The sequence below is a fragment of the Gadus morhua genome, chromosome 20 (genome assembly GCF_902167405.1).
Source record: "Gadus morhua chromosome 20, gadMor3.0, whole genome shotgun sequence".
In the NCBI taxonomy this organism is placed as follows: Eukaryota; Metazoa; Chordata; class Actinopteri; order Gadiformes; family Gadidae; genus Gadus; species Gadus morhua.
This window is the reverse complement of record NC_044067.1, coordinates 16,348,299-16,374,379: the sequence shown is the minus strand read 5'-3', so window position 1 is coordinate 16,374,379 and position 26,081 is coordinate 16,348,299. Positions and strand designations below refer to the sequence as shown.

Here is a 26,081-nt window from a genome sequence, read left to right as displayed (position 1 = left end):
CCTCTGGCATCCTCATTTGGATAATTGCCGTTTCACAAATAAACTATTGTTGAAGGTTTTAGAAATCGAAGTAGTTCTAATATTTTATATAGGCTATATCTTGAGCAGCGCCATTGGCCTAGGCAACAAGTAGGAAACCAGGGTGACATCTGCAACGCTTGCATGTGTGTTAAAAAACGACTTGGATCCATGTCGGGATCCAATCCCATTGGCAATGCATCGATCCATCTGTGTTCTTGTGACATCCACCACCACGCAACATTTGTAGTTCAAATCCCGCCTACTAATGAAACCCTTGAGCACGGCCCACACGTGATTTATTTCAACTCAATCCAGTATGGCGGATTTGTTTGGTTAATGTTTTCCAGCGGCTCTCCGACCCGCCTCCGACCCACCGGCCACATCCATGCACACCAACCCGCCCGTGAGTGCTCGTGATCGGCTGCGGTGCGCTGCGAGTGATCGGCGGACATCCAAGATTTCCGAATCACAACACTGACCCTCCTTCAGGTAGTTATTTTAAACAAACTGCTCAACGTTGTTTTTTCTCAAAGTTGCACACATTGAAGCTTGTCCGATAACTGTTTGAATGCATGTTTTTCTCACTTCATTTCTTGTATTACGCTCCGCATCGGAGTTGGACGAGGATATGGGGTGTTTTCGTCTCTCTCCGTGTGTTTATGGTCCGTGTAGAGGCGTCCAGGTTTATGGCGGTACATGACAGTGAAATCCGGTAAACGTAGCAGGACGTCGTTGTGTTCAACTCCTCCATTAAATGCTATCGATCTGTGGAGAGACACACGCACGACTATGCGATTGTATCTGCCGGTTAAAGAGGGCATTAAAGACTGGATTGACTTCTTCATGTCACAGCTGTGGTGCAAAAACGAACTACCCAATACTCCAATGTGGTTGTAAATACTTGCTGTAAATGCTGTAGGTGTGCGAGTTGTTAGGGATATTTGTTTTGGTTTTGTAACCCGAGAATAACGTCAACGCCAAGCGGTGTCATCGTGTTTACATCGGGGCGAAAAGTTGTCAGACAACACGGATCAACTTGTTACTTGTTGCTGCGATTGATGTGGGGCACATTGCCTACTTTTTGACCTATTCTGCCCCACCGATGTGGTTCAAGCCTACTCCCAGAGCTTTAGGGTGTAAACCTGAAGCTCTTGAACGGAGGGATCTGGCGTCAGCGTCATCTCTGTTCTTCTCTGCGGCTCCATACGCCACTGCTGGCGGAAAGTATTCCCTCAGCATTCCTTCTCCCAAGGACTGGTGTTCCACACTTGTAAACCCCAGGCCCCCACAGGACGAATGAGGTTTTCACACACACACACACACACACACACACACACACACACACACACACACACACACACACACACACACACACACACAAACACACTTCCACAAGACCTCCGAGTTTGCTTTTTCTCTGAGTGAGAGGGATTCAAGTAAGTGAACTTGAAAAAAAAATAGTAATACTGTTAATTACAGTGTAATTAACATCAATTAACAGTTCCATAAACACTTGATGTAGTCATTATTTGAATGAGGCAAATGGAGAGCTGGTGTGTGACTGAAACCATGGATGTCTGCACATTGCCTGTGTGGTAATAACATGGCCCATACAGAGCAGGCCAATGGCAGTCAGTAAAAACAGTCTTGTATTCCTGTGGTTATTTCCAATGTGCCTGCTTCAGCGAGAATGCAAGAAACCTTGAATAATTTAAAGCCTGAATCCCCTGCTGAATAATAGTTTATAGCTGTCCGGGTGCCATCACGTAGGCCTACAAAATGGGATATTTATGAACGGTTTGATTACCAACCAACAGGGGGAAGAAAATATCCCTCCCTTCTCCGAGAAGTCGTCACTTCTCCAAACTTTGGCCGCGTTTCCTCGCGACACGGTGTGTTTGTCAGAGGGGCCTGCTCGCCACATTCTGCCTTAATGACGGCTTGTAACGAGGAGGAGCGACCCAGGGCGCCTGTCACATGGCTGTCAGATGCGCTTCACAAGAAACAAAGCCGACACTTCTTTCATCGTCTTTTAACACCGCTCCATGTCTCCACCAATTTAATCTCTCTCCCCCCCCCCCCCCAACCCTACGCTTTATTTTTTTCTGGCTTTCCCTCCTCCCCTTACATATTCACTCCCTCTAGTTTTTATTTTTCTCATAACGGATCCTTTCGCCACAGTTTGAACAGCTGCTATTAATTATTTAGAACCTGGATGAGTTTTAATTGTAAATATAGTCATTATAAGGGTGTGTTCTTTCCCGTGTATCCCTCGCTTCATTAGACTTGGTTTATTTATTTCGTAGCACAAAGTAAAAATTGGTTAAGGGCTAGTATGACCAGGAGGGTGAGTTGACGTGTGCAAAGCTAGTTAATATAACTAATGAACAAGCTTGTTAAATATAGTAACACCTTTGACTGGCTGTTGATGACTTCTATCCTTCATGAACTCCTTCTCTATGTGGTTCCCCTCTGGTTTCACATTGGTGTGTAAGGTGGTTACAGGAGAGTCCATGGTTAAGGGGGTTGGGACTTCCATCCGAAAAGCTACTTGACCTCCAACGACGTACACAGTCTAATCTGTACATATATCTGTTTGGGCAGATACATGTAGCCTCCGGAATGTAGCCTATATGCTTAACCTACAGTGTTTAAAATACACATTTTGACGTGTCTCCTACAAACAAATTAACTGTACTTACGCACTTGTTACACAAATGTTTTGATGCTTCCTTCAAAACGGGACTTGAAAATGGATGGGAGGATGCAATTTAAAGAGAGACATTTTCTATATCTTAACGGTTGTGGAATATAGATAGTTATTTTGGGTAAAAAAGGCCTGTGAAGTTAATCGCTATTAATAGTTATAAACACATTGGCTGCATAGGAATGAACTAGCTGTATGGTCAACTGTATACAGGGGCTCAGGGTCGTTTTGGCTCCATGTCGTGGGCTGACTTTCTCCCACCCAAACCCACTGAGCTAGCGTTGTGCAGGTTTGGTTGTGAACTTTTTGTGCTGGTTGTCAAGCTAATCGCCGCTAATGAGCCCATTATTAGAGCTGTAGTGCATCAGGAGAAACTTGATTCATGTTGTGCTCTGAAAATGCCGACCCAAACCGAATGTTTGTGTCAGTTCCTTGGCTTCTTCTCACCTGAACTCCTCGTCAGCATCCCCTTGCAAGTTTTTCCTATCAGGGCTGGGGATGGTTCACCCAGACCCTTCACTTCAAAATAATGTTTTTGCAGAAATCCTTATTACAAATAATTAGCCTCCTGAATCTGGGGAATCACACTGGGCTCCGGCCGGGATATATATTGGTGGCAGAAAACTTGTTTCCTCACAAAGGTTTGACTTGTGACAATGCTTAATCTTCTCATGTCCCCATATTGGCAACTTTTCTGTATGTATCCTGACCCTAGCCTACCTTCTCCTTAATCACGTTGATCTGAATTCACCGCAATGTCAACGTAGATAAAAGTGTCTTCTGAATAGCTAAACAGAAGTTCATGGTTAGGCCCCTCTTTAAAAGCTACAAATATGGTTAGGCCGCTAGCATATTCAACAGGACTGAAAAATGCAAAGCATGTCAAGGCCAACTAGTATTTACCTTTTAGTATAGCAGGTTTTGCAAAGTATAGTTAGGAGACTAGCATATATGATGTGACCAATGTGAAAGCAAAAGTTATTTTTGGTTTTAGATAGATTTGATGATGATAAACCAACATTTCCTGTCCTTTTATTGCAATACACTGCAACTAAAATGCGGCCAGAAATGTTTGCAGATGTTTGGTTTTAAATTATGTACTGTGCTATTACTGTTTAGTTCATAAATGCCCAATGCTGTCTGTTATATAATTCACAACATAATGATTGGGCAGTTATTTCTTGTGAAACCAATCTGTTAACAGAGTAGTTGTACTGTGAACTTGTAAAATTGATGTAAGGAGATGAGATGAATTATTTCTAAATCTAGGAGCACATGTAAGGATGGTTTAGAGTCACATCAAGAGTGTAGGAGGGAGAGGTAAAGGGCTCAGATCATAATGTACTATAAAAAGGGATGTTTAAATCATAATAGAGGATCAGAGTGGGAGATGATGTAGAATGCAGAGAGAGAGTGTGATGGTGGATGAGGCGGCGGTGAGGGTGAGTGACTGATAAATAGAGTGAGTGAATGAAGAGAGAAAGTGACTGAAGGGGGGTGAGAGAGCGGGAGGGATGGAAAAAGATTGACTGAGAAAGGGCGACAGTGACGAAGGCTGAGAGAGAGAAAGGCACCGAAGAATGGAGTCCTGGAGAATGAGAGAACGGGGTATTGTGAGGGAGGAGATGAGTGTACTTGTGTCATTCACAGTGCGCCGCAGACGCCAAGGGAAAGTGGTTACTTCCTGTTTTTTGTGTGAATCAGAATAGACGGCCTTTTGTCACCATGGAGAACAGTGAGGGGGTGTCAGCACTCTCACACTCGTCCATTTTTATTAACAACCATGAATACATTGGGGTGTATTCGTCACCACGGCAACGTCACTGAGACGCACACACGCCACGTGACTGCCTGCCGTTGATCAGTTATCTATGGATAAGCTATCGTGTGTGTGTGTGTGTGTGTGTGTGTGTGTGTGTGTGTGTGTGTGTGTGTGTGTGTGTGTGTGTGTGTGTGTGTGTGTGTGTGTGTGTGTGTGTGTGTGTGTGTGTGTGTGTGTGTCTAAACTTAAGCGCCTCCCTGTTGTATTTCAGTAGGTCTGATCAGGAAAATGAGTCAAAGTGTTCTGGTGGACTATTGTGATGCTGAAGGAACAAAACAGCACATTTTTATAGTATTATAATGCTATAATCAGTATTATAAGTATTAAATATTGTATTGATGTGGCGTTTGTATTGTACATATACAAACACCACTCATATTGTTCATCAGTCAGTCCATAATGACCTTGTATTGTTGTTTTAATAAACTGCATGTCGCCCCCATCCCCCCCGACCTGATTATGTGCCAGGATCTGCCCACCTGTACGGGCCCCTGCAGGTTTCTCCTCCCCCTCACCGTGTAGAGAACGCCGTGTCACATCAGACAGGATGTTGCTCATACACTTCCACTCTGTTGGCTCCTCCTACCTGCTACCTCTCCTCCCTGTTGGCATCTTTTCTAGGGGTCTCCCTTTGTCTCCGTTTTTTTCTGCTCTCCAGGTAGACAAGAGGGAGCTATGAAGACAAAGTGATAATCTGGCCCGCTGCTGTTGGATAGCCAGTGGGGCCAGACCCCCATGTCAGTCAGGTCATGGTAGTGTTGTGTTCAGATACTTCGTTATGGAAGACACCCTTAGTCAATTGGATCAAATGCGCTTTTCACCTGCACACAGGTAGCCCCTCGGGTGACCGCTCCTTCGTTGGGGTGGAGGTCCTCTTTTGCCTGTGCCTATGTTCCGTTATTGGCTCCGGCTCTTGTTTCAATCTGCTTAAATGTGCAACAGCACGTTACCTTTAGACAAAATGCTCATGAACAAAGACACTTACACCGTGAAGCATCTGAGCTTAAGCTTAGAATTAGAAGCCTATTCCCAAATTGGGCATTTAAACACCTAAATCGATCAGAAGGGGATAGTTCATGTTTGATGCACGTGTGAATTCGATTTGGTTCAGATCTGGATGTAACATACCAGGTCCAAACATGCTAGCCAAGCTATATCACATGTTTCCTCTATATTCTATTTTTAAAGTCCTTAATTTTCACACCCTGGTTAGAGAAGGTCCCCGGGCCTTCTATAGAACTGTTAGCTGAACTGTTGTTTTTTTTTAGACACGCTGGTCATGTGTTGTACAACAACACACAAAACTCACAAAGATGCCCATCCGTTCCATGGGGCGTTTGTGTGGCTGCAAATTCCACTCGCCAGCTAAATAATTCATTGTCAATTAGCGCAGAGAGACTTTAGCTCGTCTTCGTACCTCACAAGCCTTTTCCCCTGGTTCCTGCAGTGAGCTATGCAGTGGTCTAATTGTTGTTTACCGCGCATTATCCGCACCGCGCGTATATTTTAATACTCCCGTTCCTGCGCAGAGCGAGCTCTGGAGAAGCTAAGTCCATTAGCTTGCCCGTCAAGTACCCTTAAGTGTGTGTGTGTGTGTGTGTGTGTGTGTGCGTGTGCGTGCGCCTTGACGGGCAGTCCGAGAAAGAGCCGGCGGCGGCTATAGAGCAGCATTTAGTGTCATGGTGTTGTTTACAATTTCATGGGCCTTAGTAGACAGGGGAGAGAAAATCACGTAGTACCGGCCGGGAATCGTACCGGGTCATGCCAAGGACTCGATTTGACAGTAATTTTCATTGTGCCTTATGAATTTGAATACTGCTTGCTAAAAAAAGAATCCCAAACTAATGCTTACATGCCCCTCAATGAAATTGGACGTGAATAAAGTTGTCCACCAAATTACTATACAGTCAACGGCTGCAAGGTGTATTGCCTGCGTAGTTAGCCGAGCCACCCCTACAGTTTCATGGTGAGCAGTGGTTATTGTTGGTATCATGGGAGAGAGGCTCCCATGTTGACCAAGATCAATGTTGACTTGTTAATATGACCTGTTAGCTTGCTATAGAACAAGAGTAATATCAGCAAAATAAAAATGAATTATTAATATGGTACAGGCACACACAAGCGCGCTCGCAGACGCACATACGTGTGTGAGTGTAAGGCACATCGGTAGCCAATTCAGTGTATATGGAGAGCTTGTCTCCAACACCACCCTGTCTCTTTACGTCCTCCAGAAAGCCGTCTGAAGACTACTCCGGAGGTTATCCTTACACGGACACATCTGTCAAAACACACACATCTGTCACAACACACCACACGGCTCCTCGATATTTCTGAGTGTCTTTGGTACTAGCAGCTGTCTCTGAAGGGCTCAAAATGAGGCACCAGTGCAACGGAAAAATGCATTGCCCTTCTTGTTGTTTTTGTTATCATGCCATATTAGCCTTTTTATTGTAGGCTAGACATATGGCCTCCAAGTGTATTTAATGTCTTTTTTCGAATAATCTCTGTCGTACAAACAATAACATTTGCACTTCTGATGCTTTTGTATGCTACTGAGGCGGCAACCCGCTGTTTTGGCAACTAGTTCTATTATTGCTTTTATTATGATTGTCATTATTATACAAGCTTTTGGTCATTAAAAGAAATATGACTGAGAATGGGTTGAGTACTTTACTTTACTACTTAATTTTCTTCTATCACCCCACACTATATTTGCATGTCAACTATTCTTAGTCCGATCCATTTGTGAGGTCATAAAAGTGGGCTGACAGTGGGCTTCTTCGAAACCTCCCGATTGGCTTATCTTCCTCTAGTTATAAATGCAAAGAGCGCCTGGGGACTGCGTTGAACAATATGTACATGTGAGGGTCATGCTTCCAGCGGGCGTACAGCTAAATGAAACCACGCGTGTGTGAAAGCAGGGGGTCCTGCTAATGATACTCCACCGCTCCACTATCTTTTGCTTCTTGATGGAGTTGGATAAATGCCATATAATTAACTATACAAGAGCACGTTTCTATTAAGAAGGTTTTTCGAGCATTTCAATTCCACATGCTAATTACCGTGAGCAGTGCAAGAAGCGCAGTGTTGCCAGAAGTCTGTAATCATCTTTGTGCAGTTGTTTCATCTATTCAATCAACCGCATGTTATTTTTTTGTTTTGTTGATCGCTCAATCAGGAAATTTGTGTGTGTGTGTGTAGAAGTGTTATCGTAATTGGATTTGCATGTTATATTTGTAGCTGTTCTTTACCATTTTTTTTCTCTTCCTCCTCCAGCTCAACGGTTAGGCAGTTCAGGAAAAGGAAGAAGTGTATTGGAACGTGCCCATTGAGGTGCCTACCTACTACCTGGGTCTTGGGAGAGATAAACAGACCATAGGTTTGGTTATTGGAGCAGTCCCTCATCCCCCCCCCCCACCCAGCCCAGTCTTGGCAGCCGTAGTCCAGCCATGGTCCGTGCGCCCGCTCCAGACGTGCACTGACACACCCAGACTCTGGATCTATCCTGGATCGGTGGCATCCCTCCCCTCGACCTTCCCGATCTCCATCATTTCTCTTGAATCGTCTCGTCGAGTCTGCCAAAACCAACGCCATTTTCTCTATGAATTCCCATAGCAGACAAGGTAAGCACCAGAGAGAATGGACATTTTGTCTTGTATTTATTTGTTTAAACTCTTGAAACTATTATACACAGAGCTGGTACAAACAGGAAACACACACACACACACACACACACACACACACACACACACACACACACACACACACACACACACACACACACACACACACACACACCAGGAGCTACATTCCACTGATGATACAAAGACAGACATATTTACTGCTGACACCTTCTGGTCAGCATGTCCATCAGTTGGTCGATGTTCACTTCACACACCAGATTGTAATTGTTGAGACTATTGCTGGTGTTCCTTTCATCAGGAGAAAAGCACTTCTTAAGCCATTATTTCCATGTTCGTTGTGCGCGGGTGGGGGGCAGCAGGTAGGGCCTGAAAAGTACCATGTGATCCGCCTCCTTCCTCTTGGTTTCCCGCTAGGCCTATTTGAATCAGCCACTTCATTACGTTTTGGAGAGGTTCAAAGAAAAGGTTTGATAACCCGTAGCACTGATATTATGGCGTTCCACTTATTATGTTCAGCTTTCCAGCCATTTGGAGCTCATTTGTGAATTGAAATCCAACAGTTTCTTTAAAAAGGGGTTATTATGTAGCCTCAATTGTTCTCACGTTGAGCTGGTTTGCTGAATACATGTTCATTTTAAAAATGGTCTTGCATTCTGTGTTTAAGAGTGAAGCTGTTTTTGTTGTTTTTGAAATCGCACCCATAGGCGTGACTCATTGTTCGGAAATCGCACAGTGCTGTCTGGAACAGAAGTGGAGGGTCCTGTTATTTAGGTATTCAGAGTATCTGTGGACACCTATTGTTTATTGTAGGAGGTTTACGTTATTACATTGGACTGGTAACTTATAGCTCGGCACTGATTGCTCAAAGGTTCTCAAATTATTCAAAGACATGTATTCCCGGTAAGCTGGTCTCCCATAAGCAGCCCCCACTCTGCCCATAGGGGGCGCTATTATTTGAGGTCAAAGTTAAAATGCTAAGCCCCTCTGCCAAGGTGGACAAAAAACGGTAAGCTTGTGAAGTAATATTTAAATAAACATATAAAGGCTTTGTTGATATGGACTATTAAAAACGGCATTAACCCTGCATTGTGGCATTGCGACATGCATGTGTTTTGTGCTCTTTTTCTATCCTTCTTGGATTTGAGATAAGAAGCGAGGAATCGGCCACGTTGGGATTACGTTGCATAACGTGCCCCGGGAGCCCTGTGGTATAAACACGGTGCTATTAACAGTCTGGAGTCTCCGGTGGAAAGTATGAAGTTGGATGTCAACCTTCGCCCAGGCCAGACGCGGCCGGCGTTTGCCAAAACCACAAGGCTGTTTTGGTTTATGGAGAGCCGTGTACTGCGTTGTTGCTCCCCTGCCTGGACCGTGATTGATTACAGCTTTGTAAACGTAGGGGCTTGGATGGAAGTAGGTGATAAGTTCCCTCTCTCTACTGTACAACTCCTCAATCAACTCTCAATATGGCTGTCCCGATAGTAAGCTGGAGGAACTGAATTACTTCTTGTACAGCCAACGGCCAGGTGTGATGTTGTATGATCCGTCTCTCCGTCTTTCTGTCTCTCCGTCTTTCTGTCTCTGTCTCTGTCTCTGTCTGTCTGTCTTTCACGCTATGTGGCTCATAATAATAATAATTAATATAAATACCATATCTCCAGATGTCTTCTTCAACTGTCTGACAAGATCAGTGATTATATGTCGCCTTACTTGGTGTGCTATTTGCTTTGATGTCGGTCACATGGCTGTGTTAATCTGATTACACTGCGTTAAACTGCTTCTACTGAAAAGCCCTTTATTGACAAACAAATGATAGGTGATTTCATCAATGCAAAGCATTCTACAGAGGTTTTATGAAAGACTGTGTTACCTTTTTATTTGATAAACATCTTAAGATTCCCTTAAGCTCTACGTCAACGAAATTCATTAAAAGGTTTCGCAGTTTAAGGCCAGCATGTCTGAAAGCCCAAAGGATACAACCCAAATTATTATTAAATAACATGAATCATCATGCACAATCCGTATATAAATACATATCCTTCTCATTCATAAAGTCGCAGTAGATTCTTGCCTTAGTTCGCAGCATTCATTGTGCGAGGTATTGCAATAATGGCAATAAACGGCATTATAAATCAATCGGTAAATGAGGCGAGAGGAAGAATGAGGTCTCCAGGTGTCCGACCCAAGCCCAAGAGGAGGACAATCTCCCAGGCTCGAAGCTCGATTTTACCTCCGCTTGACCTGGTGCCGGTCCAACCACGGGCCTCTAGGGCCCTGGGCGACCTCAGAAGACCTGGCGTTAATGTGACTAACCCCTAATTGACACCAAAACCGCCACTGAAGCGTAGCGCTATTGTAGCGGTGTCAACTCAGGTACACTGCTGTGTTGATCGACGTTTAGATTTAAAGCGGCTCCGTGAGATGTTGTAGTCTGTTGTAGACGCGAGTGACAGGGTACTTGGCTGTGAACCCCTTAGACGGGTGTGGAGTTATAGTGAGTCCACCTATTTTATCAACAGGCGTGATGCTGATTAGCCATTTCAAAATTGACCATCACAAGAGGGTGTGTCCAGCCCAGATGTATGATTGATGGATCAGCCTACGCCCTTTAATAATAATAAATGAAATTTATATAGCGCTTAATATGGTACTCTAAGACGCTTAGAGTTGGTTCAGTCCTGGAACTGCATGGTAGATGCAGCGCTCTTGCACTTGGTAGGACACTCGCATGTGTCACTGTAGGTTATCACAATAGTCACTCAAAGATGAAGGCATTTATTTTCTCAGAGTCAAAGCAGGCCGAGTCCTAGACGAGAAGGATTTGACAAGGGAGCAATTGTTGCCCTTCCCTCACAACGCTTTCCCTCGTCCTGATGAGGTCACTGCCATTGATTAACTGTTCTCCGTATGGGCCCAAGTTGTGTGTGTGTGTGTGTGTGTGTGTGTGTGTGTGTGCGTTTCTGGCATGGTCCCTTCCTCTGGCGGGGTGGACGGGGGAACAGCCGTGGTAGGCCAGGAGGTTGTGCGTCACCCTGGAGGAAGCTGTCCCTTTTAGCCTGTCCAGAGCACACTGCAAGCTGGCAACCACACAGGAGTATCTGTTACATTCCCACAGTGCATGAAAAGACACTTTCTTTCTTTTTTCGGTCCACTCATTCACTTCGCTGTCCCCATGCTGGTGTGTGGATGGAACCAGCTGGTCGTATTCAGCCTTACGGTTTTCCGTTTGTCTATTGAGCGACCTGTCCAGTGACAGGTCCCTCGGATGACTTTTTAAAAAGAAAACTGTATCCTTCTTAGACGTTTTTGGTCAAAGGCCCGGGAGAAAAACTCGAAGGGGCCCAGATTAGAATTACAATGTAGTCATATTCTAGGCAGGCGTGTCATTTTTCCGCTTATTACAGCGTTGCATCATTGGAGTTCCTGGTGCGACCACGGGCGAGAACCTTTTTTAATCCAGTCAGGAGAGAGGTTGTGGGGGGGGGACTGTCACAACTTTGGGAATCGCTGGTCTCCATGGAGAGTGTTTCATGATCTGAACCAGAGAGTTTTAAAGTCAATATGAGAGAGACTCGTTCATGTACATTTTTTCCTTCATGACGGTTTATAATAATAGTCTCCTTTCAAAGAAGTAGGCGACACAGGCAAAGCCCAGCAAGGAGTGTGGATGATGACGACAGCGGGCACAGCCATTTATGAGAATAATTGTATTAATTCTATTAAAAAATATTATGTCTGCTTTGGAATTAGCTTTAGACACAGTTTTTTACACAGTTACATTTCTACTTCGATGAAAATGGTAGCAGTGACGTCCGTTAATGGTGTGTTTACTTTGCAAATATGGCATCCAGGAGCCGACTGGCTGAAGCTCGTCCAATCAGCTGCAGAGTAAGAATGACCCTCAGCAAACACTGCAGACGGCAGACTTTCCAGACCTAAGGAGAGAAGCAAACTTTATTCATAGAGACGCTTTCATTCATGGAACATAAACTGGTGTTACATTTAAAAACGCAAAAGACCCATGACTTAAAATGAAAGTCAATAATCCTTAACTCGGTAGACTCACTCATGCCTTTATCACCCTAAGTGAACCATTATCAAAGCTACTAACAGAAAACATGTTGGAATATCTGAATAACCGGAGCGTCATACAAAGCTGTCATCAGTTTCCCCCCTCACTATTGTTAATTCTCGGGTGCCTAGGAAAACGGTAAACCTGTTGAGTAGCAGCCAGCATGATCCAGCAGTAACAAATCCTGTGTCTGTTAGATCAGACCACACCCCCTCCGCGGGCAGCTCCTCCGCAGCCAGACGCCTGCTCCTCCTCCCTGCGTAGTGAGCCTGCGCTCCCGGCCCTGTCTGTCCTCTTCTCCCCCAAAACCCTACCACCAGAGTCCTGCTGAGGGCTCTGGAGGCTCTTTTTGTCCGCTGTAAACCTGGGTGGCGGCGGCGGGCGGGAGTGTTGACTGGCTGGGTTGGCCTATGGGGAACCCTGGGCACTGAACCCAGAGCCAGGTCTAACACACACACACACACACACACACACACACACACACACACACACACACACACACACACACACACACACACACACACACACACACACACACACACACACAGACCCTCTCGCCCTCCAATAATTGCTGACAGGCGTGGGTCGGGGGGGGGATCTTGCGTCAGTAAGACGTCATGAGGAGTGACTCCCCTCCCAGGGATGCAAACATGGAGAGGGAGGGAGACGGAGTGGGGGAGGCCATCTGTTCCAGGGCCTGTCCTTTAGCTGGTTTACAGGCCTCTGGGACCTGTATAAGACTGACTCAGTGTTGGCTCTTGTCCGTAGTGATGTTGGTACAGGTGTGGGTGGTAGGCCCAGAGTTCACAAGAAGCTGCCGGGCATGACCTTAAACGCGTTTTCACTTGCATCTCGTCACACATATTTACTATTTTAGTCACGTGGCGGACGGTTTTATCCGAAGCAGCTCTATTCCGATGCATGCCGTTAAGGAGCAGGTATTGGTTGGGGAATCGGCTCTGGGAATGCAGACATGAAGCGGTTTTGGCCACTAGACTACCCTAGCCCTATCTTGGAAGTTTTACATTCCCTTGCTCTATTTTCCCGGCAGTGGAGCCATTGCTTCAATATTGCAGCGTGCTAGGAAGGCCAGAACTTCCTGACTGGGGACCTGTTGTTTCCTCTTCCTGAACTGTTATCTGGTTTTACTGTTATTTAGCAAGCATGTTTGGGGATGCCGGACATCCAAGCATTTATTTTCCATTGATGACTTCCACTGGTTCTCTGATGTGCACATGACAAATGGACGTCAACTTTTGAACACCAGGTTGTGGAACAGAGTATTACGGTGGGGCTGGGGGCCTTTTGAAGATAAACAAAGAAAGTGACAGTTCCTTAGCGTTGCTTATTTCTCTCCAGACTCTCATTCTCGGCAGATGGTTCTGAATTATTCATGTCACGTTTTCGTTCTGTTTTTTTTTTCTTTTTTGAAAGTGTACGACGCAGTTTGCAATTTATATGAGGAATTGTTCCTTATTGGAGATGAGTGGAGAGGCATTGAGGGCTTAATGAAGGGGATACAGGCTTTACAAAAGAGAGTACAGTGTAAATAACTGATGCCAAAGCAGACTCTGATAAGCTCTCTCTGTTGCCGAGTATAGCAGAGACCACGAGAGGCTTGGCAGACGCGGTGTGTGTAGTCACAGCTCCTCCTCCCGAGTGTTCAAGAGAGCCGAGTACTTGATGCTTGGATTTTAATACATTTCTCTTTCATTGTTATTTATACTAACGGCGGACAGAAATATCTCCTATTATTCTGAACGGCTAAATGCCGAGCAGCATAAACTCATCATGCTGGCCGTGTACAGGAAACAGAGGTGAAATTGGACAATAAAATGTTCACCCTCAATTTTATCTTTGGTTATGAGGGAGAAAGAGAACAAGATGTTGAAGGGTTAGATCGGTTTTGATCACATGTTTTATTTTTATTTTGATGATTTGTTGCTTTTTAGAGTTTCACTCTTTACTTAAGTTACATATGCGTAGTAATGTATTAAATCATTAGGTTGACTATTTTACCTGAACAACCGTGTCACAACATGAGTTATGAAGAGGAAATCGGGGGGGGCAAAGTTCAAAGTACAGACACTGCGAACAAGCTGGGGCACAACGGTGGTATCGAGGTGTGAAATAGCAGGAGAGTATGCTCTCCGGCTGTCGGCACTTCAGCCTGGCGGATATGGGAAGTCAATAGCGGGTTTACAACCAACACGATTGTTGGGTTTGAAACCCGGGGACCGCAACCCAACAGAGGCTGTCTTCCATGTGGCCCAGGGAGACCACTTCCTACCATGGGCCTACCACCATCCCCCCCTCCCCTCCATCGCCTCAGACAATAATCTCTTGATTATACAACAAGAGTGATTTGCTGATTTGGAACAGCCAGATTTGCATAGCCGCTTATCAATATCAAACAAAACACACCTGCCACACACGTCCTTGGTGGACCTCGGCACCAGCCGCCAGTGATGAGCTTGTGAAGAAGTCTGGCTGCCGCCATTAAACCAGCAGAGTTCCTTAATTCTCGGCTATACTCAGTCCTCTTAGATTCTCATCTCTCCCTGGGCGTCTCACCTCTGATCACCGTCAGCAGCGGTAGCAGCGGTAGAGACTCACTGTGGGAGCTATCAGAAGCCAAACTACTGGATTAGCAGCCACTGCCTGGCCAGCGTCTGGGCCAGGCCTCTAGAACGGCACGGCGTAATCTTCAAAGGCAGAGATTAACTCTTGCTGGCCCACGCCGATGGTTCATCATTTAGCGAGTTCCTCTTGACGGTGATAATTGATATGTCTCAGTCTCCGTGCTTCAAGAGCTGGCGGTGGATTTGAAGTCGGGGCCAAGACAGGAGGAGTTCCAGGACAGAGCCTGACACTTCTTACTAATCAGGAAGAGGGAGAGAACAGAGAAGGTTCTGAAGAGTAATCTAGTTTCCCTTTGAATGTCTGAATGTGCTTCATCACTCGCCTCGCTGGCGGAGCGAGTCTTAATTGTCCAGGGGGATACAAAAGCACAACCCAGAGGCAGGTCGGATGTAATGGAAGTGCGATTACTTTCTTTCATCCTGGGTACTGCGTTATTATTCCAAATGGGGGGAGCGGGGTTGACGGCAAAAAACAAGGGGTGTGAATAGATGGGGTGCTTTTTAGAGCGAAGAACGCCACCGCACGGTAAAAGGATTACCGCCTCATTATGGTCATTTCACTGCAGTATTCTGCATTATTCCATGAAAGTAATCTTATTGGCAGATGAAACAATTGTAATTATGCATTTAGCAATGAAGACCGGCTGGCAGGAAGCGAGTGCACAATTGAATTAGGCCGTTTGTGCCGAAAATGATGTGGGCTTTCCTCTCAATTAGACCCAGATCCACTAATGTTTTTACCCACTAATGCATTTCAATAATTTATCATTTGTCTCCTTGGTTCATTCAGTAACTAAGGGAGACGAACATAACAAAATGATTCCAATGATTGACAGAGGACTCATGGCATTTGCCTATTGGATGTTGAGTCATCCGTCCTGTCAATGTGTCTGTGATGGACTCTGTTTCAGCTTATGCTGTTATAACTCCCACATGTGAGGCCAATACAGGAAACGCGTGACTTTACCTCCCTGCGGGACACTTCCTGCCCAGGCTGCCCTGTAATTGCAGTTCAACAGCGATGCCAGAGGTACCGACTTAGTGTATAGACTGTACCGGTGGAGGGCGGGGGCTACTGGCCTTCTCTCAGCCTGTAGTTCAGTCTAGGGCAGCTGTTACGGTGATTTCATAAGCATCCAAGACTCTGCAGATGAACCTCTAAGGAACCACATCTGCTTCCAAGACAAGCATGGATGAGGTCAGGTTAGTCGTTGTATGACGTCCGTGATGATCCATTGGTGTCTTGGTGTCTACGTTGGGGGGAGGGGTGTCTTCTCCATCTGGCAGGGTGGAATTAACTGCCAGGTTTAACTAAGGGACAGCGGGGCCAGAATGAGCTGAGTGTGGGTCAGGTAGGTCTCTGTTGCGTGTAATCTCACTGATTCCCTGAGCAGAACCAGAAGTTTGTGTTGCACAATCCCCCCCCCCCCCCGGCTCGGGGGCACAGGGTCTCCCAGGAACCGATGGACTTTTCCAGGGAATAATCTAGGGCTAAGCCCCGGAACGAGACCTTTTGAGTCGTGCTTGTTCGTTTGTTTGTTGTCGTGCACAGAACACGCATGACGTGTTTCAGGGGGGGGGGATTGTAACGTTGTAGTGCTCTTATGTTCCTGACTCTCCTCAGCTCAGTGTTACAATGGGCCCCTCCCCTACCGGTCTCCAGCTTAGCGCAGTGCCAAAACATGCGCTTTTTGTTCTCTGCTTTCCCACAGAGCTATTTTAACAACCGCTCCGGTAAGGAGATTAATTCATTTTAAATCTGCTGTTATATGGATATTGTTTCATGGAAGAATTAATATTTGATTTCTCATTAAAAAATAGATTTGTACCGAAACAAAGCAGGAAGTCCAGCTCTTCGGTAATTACATAAATCGTACAATTTTTATTATATCTGCCGGGTATTGTCTCATGAAACACGAGACGAATGAAGTCCTGTTAGGCAGCAGGAATGTGAACGGCTCTGATCTTTCTCTGAAGCGGGCGGTTCCTCAGCGTTATCAACAAGTAGTAGCTATAATGACCACTTCATCTGACAAACGACACATTCCAGCCAGCCAATCGCAAGTTCTGACCTTTTATACTAAATACTAGGGGTGGGTATTGCCAAAAAAGTCACGATTCGATTCGTATCACGATTCACATGCCACGATGCGATTCTATCACGATGCATCGCGATACTTGAATTATTGCGATGCATTGCGATGCATTGCGAATTTTCACTGAACACTGTTAAAAAAAAATTAAGCCATTACCAGTGGCTGACTGGCTGTGTATGATCTGGATAGTGTGTTCAATTGATAACTCAAAGCAACTCAATTCATACATAGCTGTATTTATTGAAACGACTATTACTGGATACACTGACAAGAAGTGCTAAGGATCTATAAAACTTAAAATAACATAAGGATAATCAGTGCCGTTTACATGGCCTCAGTGGTCCTTTAAACCAATGAAATGAAAACATTCAAACATTAGGCTTTATATAAAAAAAAGGGTTAGGGTTTTTTTTTAATTATTCATTTTTTTTAAATTAATAATCGATTCTTGGCGTCAACAATCGATGCAGTAGATCGTGAAAATTAGAATCGCGATGCATCGTCATGACGATTATTTGGCACACCCCTACTAAATACACTCATGATTGTAATTTACTGGTAGGTTTTATGATCAGGCTTTATAGATAAGGATGGGGATCAAAATCCGGTTCTATCAAGGACCCGGTTCCACTTTTTTCAAAACCCGAAAATCATTAATGTTTGGGCTTATCGATACCCCTATCGAGTCCCGTCGTCATTTTTTTTGTCCCTTAGGTCCTGTAACGTAATGTTGTGTCCCTCGAGTCGCGTCGCGGCATTTAAATCAATTCAATCCAATCCCTGCAGCATGTCTTGTCCAACAATGTTTTTGAATGTAATTGTAAGCAAACAGGTATTACAAGTAAAACAAGTGAAGTCTGGCAGGTAACTTTGCTCGCGAGGATGGCTGAACGGGCGAAAAGGGCGAAAATAATTTATTGTAAAGGGGGGAACACAACCTCAATGGCCAAGCACATTAGCATTGTGCATCAAAAAAAGACCAAATGCAGTACCTTCGACTGTCTCCGAGTTGAAAAGACTGTCTTCTCCTTCTCCTGTCGCACCACAGAAGACGGGCCCGTCTTAATTATCCACTCAAACTACGAGCGGTAATCGCACACACAGACATTGTTGCTAGTCCCGTCCCGTTAAAAATGGTAATCCAATTGTGAATTCGGTGTTGTAATCAGCAGCATACAAGCTAGTTATCATAAAAAGTAAATAAAGTTTCAGACCTGCTGCGTGATGATGTGTTGAGGTTGGCTCAGTAAAACGACTGTTAAGTTATCATGATGCGTTCAAATGTACATAAAGAAATGGCAAATTTAGTTTTTGGTGAGTAACATGAGTAATACTGTATTACTCATGTTTCTGTATTAATAATACAGTTGTATAGTACTCTAATCATTTTAGTTTATATAACTAAAACTACTGATGTCAATATTTATTAAGAATTACATATTCAATTTAAAAATGGTATCGATATCAATAAATATTAATGATCCCCATCCCTATTTATAGAGCATTGGAATGGCTGTACATCCAAAAGTGTTGGATACGTTTGTGATCGTAAGCTGTTCTCAATACATTGCTCACGCACACATGCTGGTTCGCATGGTGCATTTGGAGCCCTTGTTAGGAAAGTGAACTTTGATCCAATTATAACAACGTCAAGCGCTGCAGAAGAGGACAACAATGAATGACTGGTTTGTCATTCAGTGTTGTCTCCGTCATCCATCCTGTTTCCGTCCCGATGTGCATTACATACGCAAACGCATTAGGGGTGCACATGCAATAGGGGTGCAGTCACACTATTATGCACCATAGTAAAGGTATGGGAGCAAAATATGTGCCTAGAGCCTGGAATTTGTGTATTTACCAAGCTCAATTCAAATCAAATCCACCAGTTGTTTACTGTGTGGCAAGTGTATTTAGATATTCCCATTTCCCATACAAAGCTTTCTTGAGGAGTAAATATTTGGACCTACTTTACAGTTAATTTAATTTAAGAAAGACTTTGAGGAAAGTAAATGGATTATTGAGGGTCTGTGTATGTAAACCATCTAGCCGTGATTAATAATGACATGTTTAAAGTTCATTTTGTACCACATCGGCTATCACCAGTGACTCCAATGTGTTTTGTTTTAATTCGGTCAAGCCCTGTCTTTATACAAACATGTTTTTGTGTGCGCCGTCCTCATCTCCTTGTGTGTGTTTGTGTGCTTGTATATAATTGGATGGTAAATGTGTGGTGGCTAACGGGCTATTTGGCTGTGGACATGGCTGTGGTAGTGGCCCCCCATTCAGCTGGTCCCGAACGGTAGGATGCAGTCATGCATGGCCTGTCATGCATGCCCCCTTTTTAAGTGCAAAGCGCAGAGCTGGTGCGATACAGGGGAGGGACAGATGTTCACATGATGTCTCTGGATCTTTTTCCCTTTGATACTGAAAAGGGTAAAAAATAAAAAGCATACAACTGACGGTGTCCATTGAGAAAATAGTAGTTATATTTGTAAATTTGTACGGTCATGTATTTATACGTATAACACATATTACCCCAAGGTTTCATCTCGGCCCCCTTACTAAAACGATGGTTATTAGCGCTGTGGTGAAGTATCGCGACCATTCAAACCCCCCCACGTCTGTCCTCAACTTGATTGTCCTGGCGAATACAGCCCTGGGAAACGTAGGCGTGTAAAAGAGCATCGAGTTCATCTACACTTGTCATCCGCCAGCCTTTGTCACCCCCCTACATTTTGCAATCACCACCCCTATGTCAGGCATTAGCATAAACCCGGGCGCCCATTTTCTCCAGCCATCAGCGGCTGTTGCCTATAAAGTAGGCCTGGAGATGAATGGAGAAGGCGCGGGCAGCATGGCTCGTAGATAAATGAGCTTGTGGGGAACGCTCGTGCATAGTTAAATGAAAAACGTAGCTCAGGGCGGTGAGGTTCTCCTGAGCTTGTTTGCTGAAGTTTAATGTCAGTAATGAGCCGTCGCTCTGCGTCCTGATAAATGAATGAGTGAACGTTGACAGGCGGGAGTATGAATGAGTTGCAGCAAATTATTTTTTCTGCGGTAATTGGGTTCTGATGGTTGTTCCCGTGGCTCGACAGGTTACAGTAGTGTGCGAGGGAGTCAACATGCTGACAAGAAACATTACCCCCTTTTGCTCTTTCTGTGTCATTTTTCTCTGAGGTTAATTAAAACCAAGGAAACCTGTTGAGCCTTTGAATGGCAGCGTGCAGATTGATGCGAGATTAGAGGAGGGGATAACGACAATTCCCAAATTATGTCTGCTAATTGAAACGGTATACAGGCCAGCTTGCCTTGGCTCTTCTTCCCTTCCCCGGCCGGCTCTGCCCTGCACTCCCTGCCTCCTCGCCTCAAGCTTTCCGCTGAGCGTCTGACTCCTTTTGTAAGAGTCGGTCAGTGTCTCCATGTCATCCTCCCACAAAGGCCTCCAGGGGCCCCCCCGGCCCCTCCTAATGAGCATCCATCCAATCAGCACTTGGCATAGCAAAACATTTTCTACTCTCATGGAAAGTGCGGCCAACATGCGAGGTTTCTCGAGACACGCAAGCTCCATTCTTTCACCGCCGCATGTTTACGTGATCTAACACGCAATCTGCCGGGGTCACGCAGGTCGCGGTGTGGCGTGCGCCGACTCGCAGTTAAGAGGACCCCTGGCATGGGTTTTTGTTTTTTTAGCTTCCTGCTAAATTATTATATTGTGTTCTGTTTCCTAAAGAGTACTTTTTAGCGGCTCAGACTTTGATGCTTTGAATGTCGTCCGCCTCTATTTATATAAAGCATCATTTTTTTGATAGAAATATTAATGAATGCCGTATTCGATGATTGTATACATGCTGGCGCTTTGGTGCCAGGCCAATGTGTTTCTGTTGCTAAGCTAGCTGGATGAAGTAGTTCAGAATGGTGATGGCACGGTCTGCCATTTCCAGCGTATACGCTAATGAATGATGTGGCAAAGAAACTATGCATGCTGTATGGAAGAAAAACAAAGTCACAAATGTATAGTAGCCTAATCAAGTACATGCAATTTGTATTCTGTATTCTGTATCATGCTTGTAACTGATGCCTAATAAATAGCAACATTGGAATAGGCACCAGCCATTGTGACAAGCATTTTCTGTACAAAAAGGTTTAAAAACATGCGGGTTTCAAATCATGATTTCCGACTTACGATGCATTGCTCCACGACAAATGCTTTGAGACATGTGTTGCATATCGAAATAACATCGGATAACTGCAAAAAAGATAAAAAAAATCCATAAATCCTGTGTACTTTTCCCAGTATTTTAATTTGAACAATGTCATATTTAGCGGTGGGTATAATGTGCCGTTGTTGGTGCAGATGAGCCTGGCGGGCTATAATCACCATTAGGTTTCCACCCAGAGCTCTGGTGAGGATTAGTGAGCAGGGGCACAGGAAGCCGGGTGGGTGGGTTTACTTGTGATCTATTTATAGAAACAAACACTTTCCATTATCCCCTCCATCTCTTCCTTCGCTCATACATAAATTCACCACTTAAAGCTATTGGCTGCTCGCACAGAAGAGGCATTGTCTCTTTGCTGGGTTCAGCTCTGCCCATCCCAGTAGATTTATGTATGAACGCCACCATAGATTAACCAGGGCTTTAAAGCAAGCCGTTTAAGATAAGATAAGGGGGAACTAATTAATAGCAGATGGGAAATTTGGGGTTTCAACTCTGTTGTATAAAAGCGTATTTATTATATAACCGTTCGTTCCGATCAAGTAATTTGATAGGACAAGAGGCAGCGTTGATAGCGTATAACGGCACTTGGACTTTTAACTACGCATCTATCACTACGCTGTACAAGTGATCTCATAACCGTTAATACGATTTACCATGGTTATCCTTCTTCGATTGGAACAAACTTTGAGACAAACATATCTCCACAAACACCAATTGAGCTAAATTATGAATGGCATTCAGGAGAGGGCAAAGGGGAGGAAAGAAGAAGCAGCAGCTCTGTGGCAACGTCCTGTCTGCACAAGCTGTTCACTCACCGGGATCACACGCCGCCAAAGGGAAAGCACTTATTTCATCCTTCGCACAACAAATGGAGATCTACAGATAAATGAACATGTAGCTTGTAGAACTGTTGTATAAAAGCGATATCCTGCTCCATGTTGTGATCTTATACTAAACAACGACACCGCTGTGATGATGAACCAGAGCCATGCTGATATTCGGTCAACATCCCTCCCTCTCATGTGATAATGCACAATTAAAGTAATATAGCCATTTAAGATGAAATTTCATGCATGTCACAGCAGGTAGGTGTTGGGCATCTTGCACTGTCGGGATCAAACCCGGAACCTTTGGTCTGGCAGTCCTGACATCCACACCCCTAGAGACCATCCTACACCCCAAGTTGGTTGACTTTACCTGCTAAGCCGAGGTCGTCATGCATGATCTGCCCATTGATGCTACAAGCTTAGCATCACATCCAGAGGATCAGGACCAGGACATCTAATGAAGCAAAAGCCCTGTGGTGAGATGAGACTGACAATGGGTGCGGGATTACACCTGCTGCTGGTGTTGTGTATTAACCGCTACTCTGCTGTCCTGATAGCCCGCTGTCTCTCTGCGTTGCTTTGGGTTTGCTTTAGTTGCTGCTCTGAATGCACTGAACGTGTTACCGTCCATCTGTGTCCACCGGAGTAGGCTTTCTTTAGCTTCACGAGGCCAACGTTGAGAGCTAGTCAGGCAAAAATGGATCAGCTTTTGGTTGGCAAAATTTTGCCAATTAATTAAAAAAAATTGGCTTGATGGTTGGATGTGTAACCACTTACTATATTATATGGTTCGTTGGTCAAAAACACTGCAACTTGTTGTTTCCAAACATTTCCAAATCATGTCCAAACTTCCCAGCGTTCTCCAGCAAAGGCCATGGTTAGGCTGTACTGTTCAACAGGCCTCTGACGATTTGGACAGTCAGATTTATTGTCATTACTTGGAGGTTATTCATGTTCTCCCTTTGGTTTAACCTGGTGGGGCCAGAGGGCGGTTCAAAGCAGTGGGTTACGCCCGGTTTAGCATCTCAAGCTACAGCGCCTGCATGGTTTTTGGGCTCTTTTAATAAATAAACCGTTCCTTTTGGTGCACAGTGTGACTGGATGGGGGGACTAGTAAAGTAGGAGTTTCCTTAGCAGCGCGTTGATGGACTGCGACTGCTCAGACAGGGGGAGGGATGAGGACAGGGTGGGCAAAGGCTTATTGCCAGCCAAGCAACAACAAACAAACAAAACGTTCTGTGCTTGTTTGAGCCTGTGGTTTGTTAGGGTGCACGGAAGCAAACTTAGGTTATTTGGCTGTAATTGCAATTAGAGGTGGTTAATTGGAGGTCGATCCGATGATATGAAGCTGTGTGTGTGTGTGTGTGTGTGTGTGTGTGTGTGTGTGTGTGTGTGTGTGTGTGTGTGTGTGTGTGTGTGTGTGTGTGTGTGTGTGTGTGTGTGTGTGTGTGTGTGTGTGTGTGTGTGTGTTCTCCCATGTAGTTAAGCTCACCTCTCACGACGACCTTCTGCTGTGGGCTCTCTCTCATCTCTCTGTCACCAGAGTACATTAGAGCTTTCACCTGCTCTTAATTCCCATTGCGACCCCAGCAGTGTTGGAAGCTAGATCTGCCTTTCGTCCGGAAAACGACCGCAAACATCATCCGTTATCCAGCTCATATGCAGAGTATGCTAGGGGAGCCTAGTTAATATTATAACTAGCCCGTATGCCATCAGGTGCAAAAAAAAAACGAGGCAAGACAGTATTTTATTAATCGCAGTACTACTTGGTAGTCAATTATAAAGTATTGAACAAAGGAATATACTATTAATACCAATTCCTTGCTTTTGAATTGTTGGCAGTAACTTGATTATAGCTAGCTACTGAGAACATACGTAAAATGTCCCAACTTTGACTTGGCCTATGTTGCTCTGAAACGATGGAATGATTTCAACCGAGTGTAATGATGGAGAATAAGAATGCCTTTTAGGCATCTTAATCTTTTTCAATGTGCACTTTGGTGTGTGTGCAAGCGTAGGCTACTTGTATCATGTGTGGAATAGTCCCTCAAAACATTGTTGATAATCATTCTCATGTTCTTTGTTGTTACTAGGCAAAGTGATACAATGTGGTTTTTGATTTTCTTTCGTTTTTATGATCATTGTTTATACTGGGGAAAGAATTGTACCGCTACATTGTGATCTAGCGGTGGTTTAATGAAATCGGATACGAGATGTATCTGCTTTCTTCACACACACACACACGCACACACACACACACACACACACACACACACACACACACACACACACACACACACACACACACACACACACACACACACACACACACACACACACACACACACACACACACACACAGTCAGATGATACGTGGCTAATTACCGGTTTAAGCTCTCCAGCATCCTCTCTCAGGCTCGGTATTAGAAACCAAATCTTATAATTAACCCATCGCCTCGCATGGAGCCAGCCGCGGTGGCCGTGTCAAGAGCCCTGTGCTGACACTCCTATCTTCCCAGAACTACCCCTCTGCTACCCCCTACCACCCTACCCCTCCACCCAGCTCCAAGTGCGTTCCTAAATAGCCCCGTTTTTAGGGAAAGTTGAGCCTCCTAATGCACCTCTTCATGGGAGCTCTCCCACCATCCATCTCTGTTAATGGAGAGAGAGCTGACCTTGTGGCTTCTTCCTCTTCCTCCTCCTCCCTTTGTTCTCCTTGGCACCATTACACTCCTCCTCTAAGGACCCTCCTCGTCTCCTCTCTGGTGTCCTAATCTCAATGTAATGTACAAAGAAATGAACTCTATGTACATTGTTCTTAGCGTATGGAAGAGAGAGAAGGACATGTTACGAGCACGGGACGGTTGATAGCAATTATAACCGATACCGGTGTACATCACCCATGGAGTACATCAATCCTGATTAATTATTGCTAAGCAGGTAGTTCATAGTTGTGGTCCCATTTAGCTCCTCATGGCAGAGCATGGCGTTGATACCACCAGGGTTAGGGGTTCGTTTCTGCGGCCACGCTGCTATGAATTTCTTGTGTGTCATATATTATTAATATAAAGCTACTTATTTCATGTGCATTTTTTGGTAATTTGTCTGCCTATGTTCATCTTTTCTTCTGAGAAATATGTGTAGAGGCGAGTAGATATTAAAGTAAATATATGCTCTTATATAGCGGTTTAATCCTGTCTGAGTTGTTTGGCTTCCAATCTCGCTGTCTGTTGAATGCAGATGATACAAATCTATTATTTAGAGGATTCATTATCATATTATTATGAACCCAACCTCTGGTTATTAACGGGGTCTCTTTGCTCGGCCTTGCTGCGCGCACAGTCTGTTCAAGGCTTTCCATGTAAACAAGGCCCTCTGTGAAAAGGATCCAAATGGCAGCGTTGACGTAGGAGGAGGGCTGTGATGATAATAACAGAACGATTCTCTGTGCATCAGATGGCCAGGTAATCCTAGTGCAAACTACTGCTAATGCCGAGGAGACTGGGCATTACCACGCGTAATCCCCTGACCGCTGGTTTACATGCCACTGGTGTTGCAGTTTGTCAGACTTTGTCTCACTCACTTTCTCTTCCTCTCGTCTTCTTTGTCTGTCTCGCTCCACTTGTTCTTTCTTCTTGCTCTCTCTTTACCCCTTCTGTCTTGCTCTCTGCATCTGTCTCTTTCTGTGTCTCTGTCTCGTCGCCCCTTTGTTTTTATTTTGATGAAAAGAGGGACACATGGCGTGGCGTGGCATTAGCATCGAAGCTAACGTGTCAGTGCCAACGGTTAATAGTGTTCTTTTGCGTTGAAGCTAATGTGTGTGTCTAACGTGTGTGTCTTAACAGTTACCCAGTGAGTATAGCGAGCTGCAGATGGACTGTGTGTACCCAAGCTCTGTTCAGAAACACTCTGTTAGGAGTCGGAGCTTAGAACCGCCAAATTACTTTATGATTTGATTTAATCTTCCCATGAAGGGGGTATTTCAAGTTCTTATGTATTGGATAAAGTTCAGTTCGTATTTCTAGTAAAATGC

At 44.7% G+C, this 26,081-nt stretch overlaps 1 protein-coding gene across 3 annotated transcripts in view; it reads left to right on the top strand.

The window, feature by feature from the left end:
* Positions 1 to 212: 212 nt before the first annotated feature.
* Positions 213 to 26,081, top strand: part of hdac4 (histone deacetylase 4) — a 111,747-nt gene continuing 85,878 nt past the window's right edge. For 2 of the 3 annotated variants that reach the window (XM_030342870.1, XM_030342868.1), the window contains exons 1-2: positions 214 to 510; positions 7,827 to 8,173. In XM_030342870.1, the coding sequence (XP_030198730.1) occupies positions 8,152 to 8,173 (22 nt within the window). In that variant the 5' untranslated portion in view covers positions 214 to 510; positions 7,827 to 8,151. Of the gene's footprint in view, positions 511 to 7,826; positions 8,174 to 26,081 lie in introns of all 3 variants that reach the window. The other variant, XM_030342869.1, reaches the window with a different exon arrangement.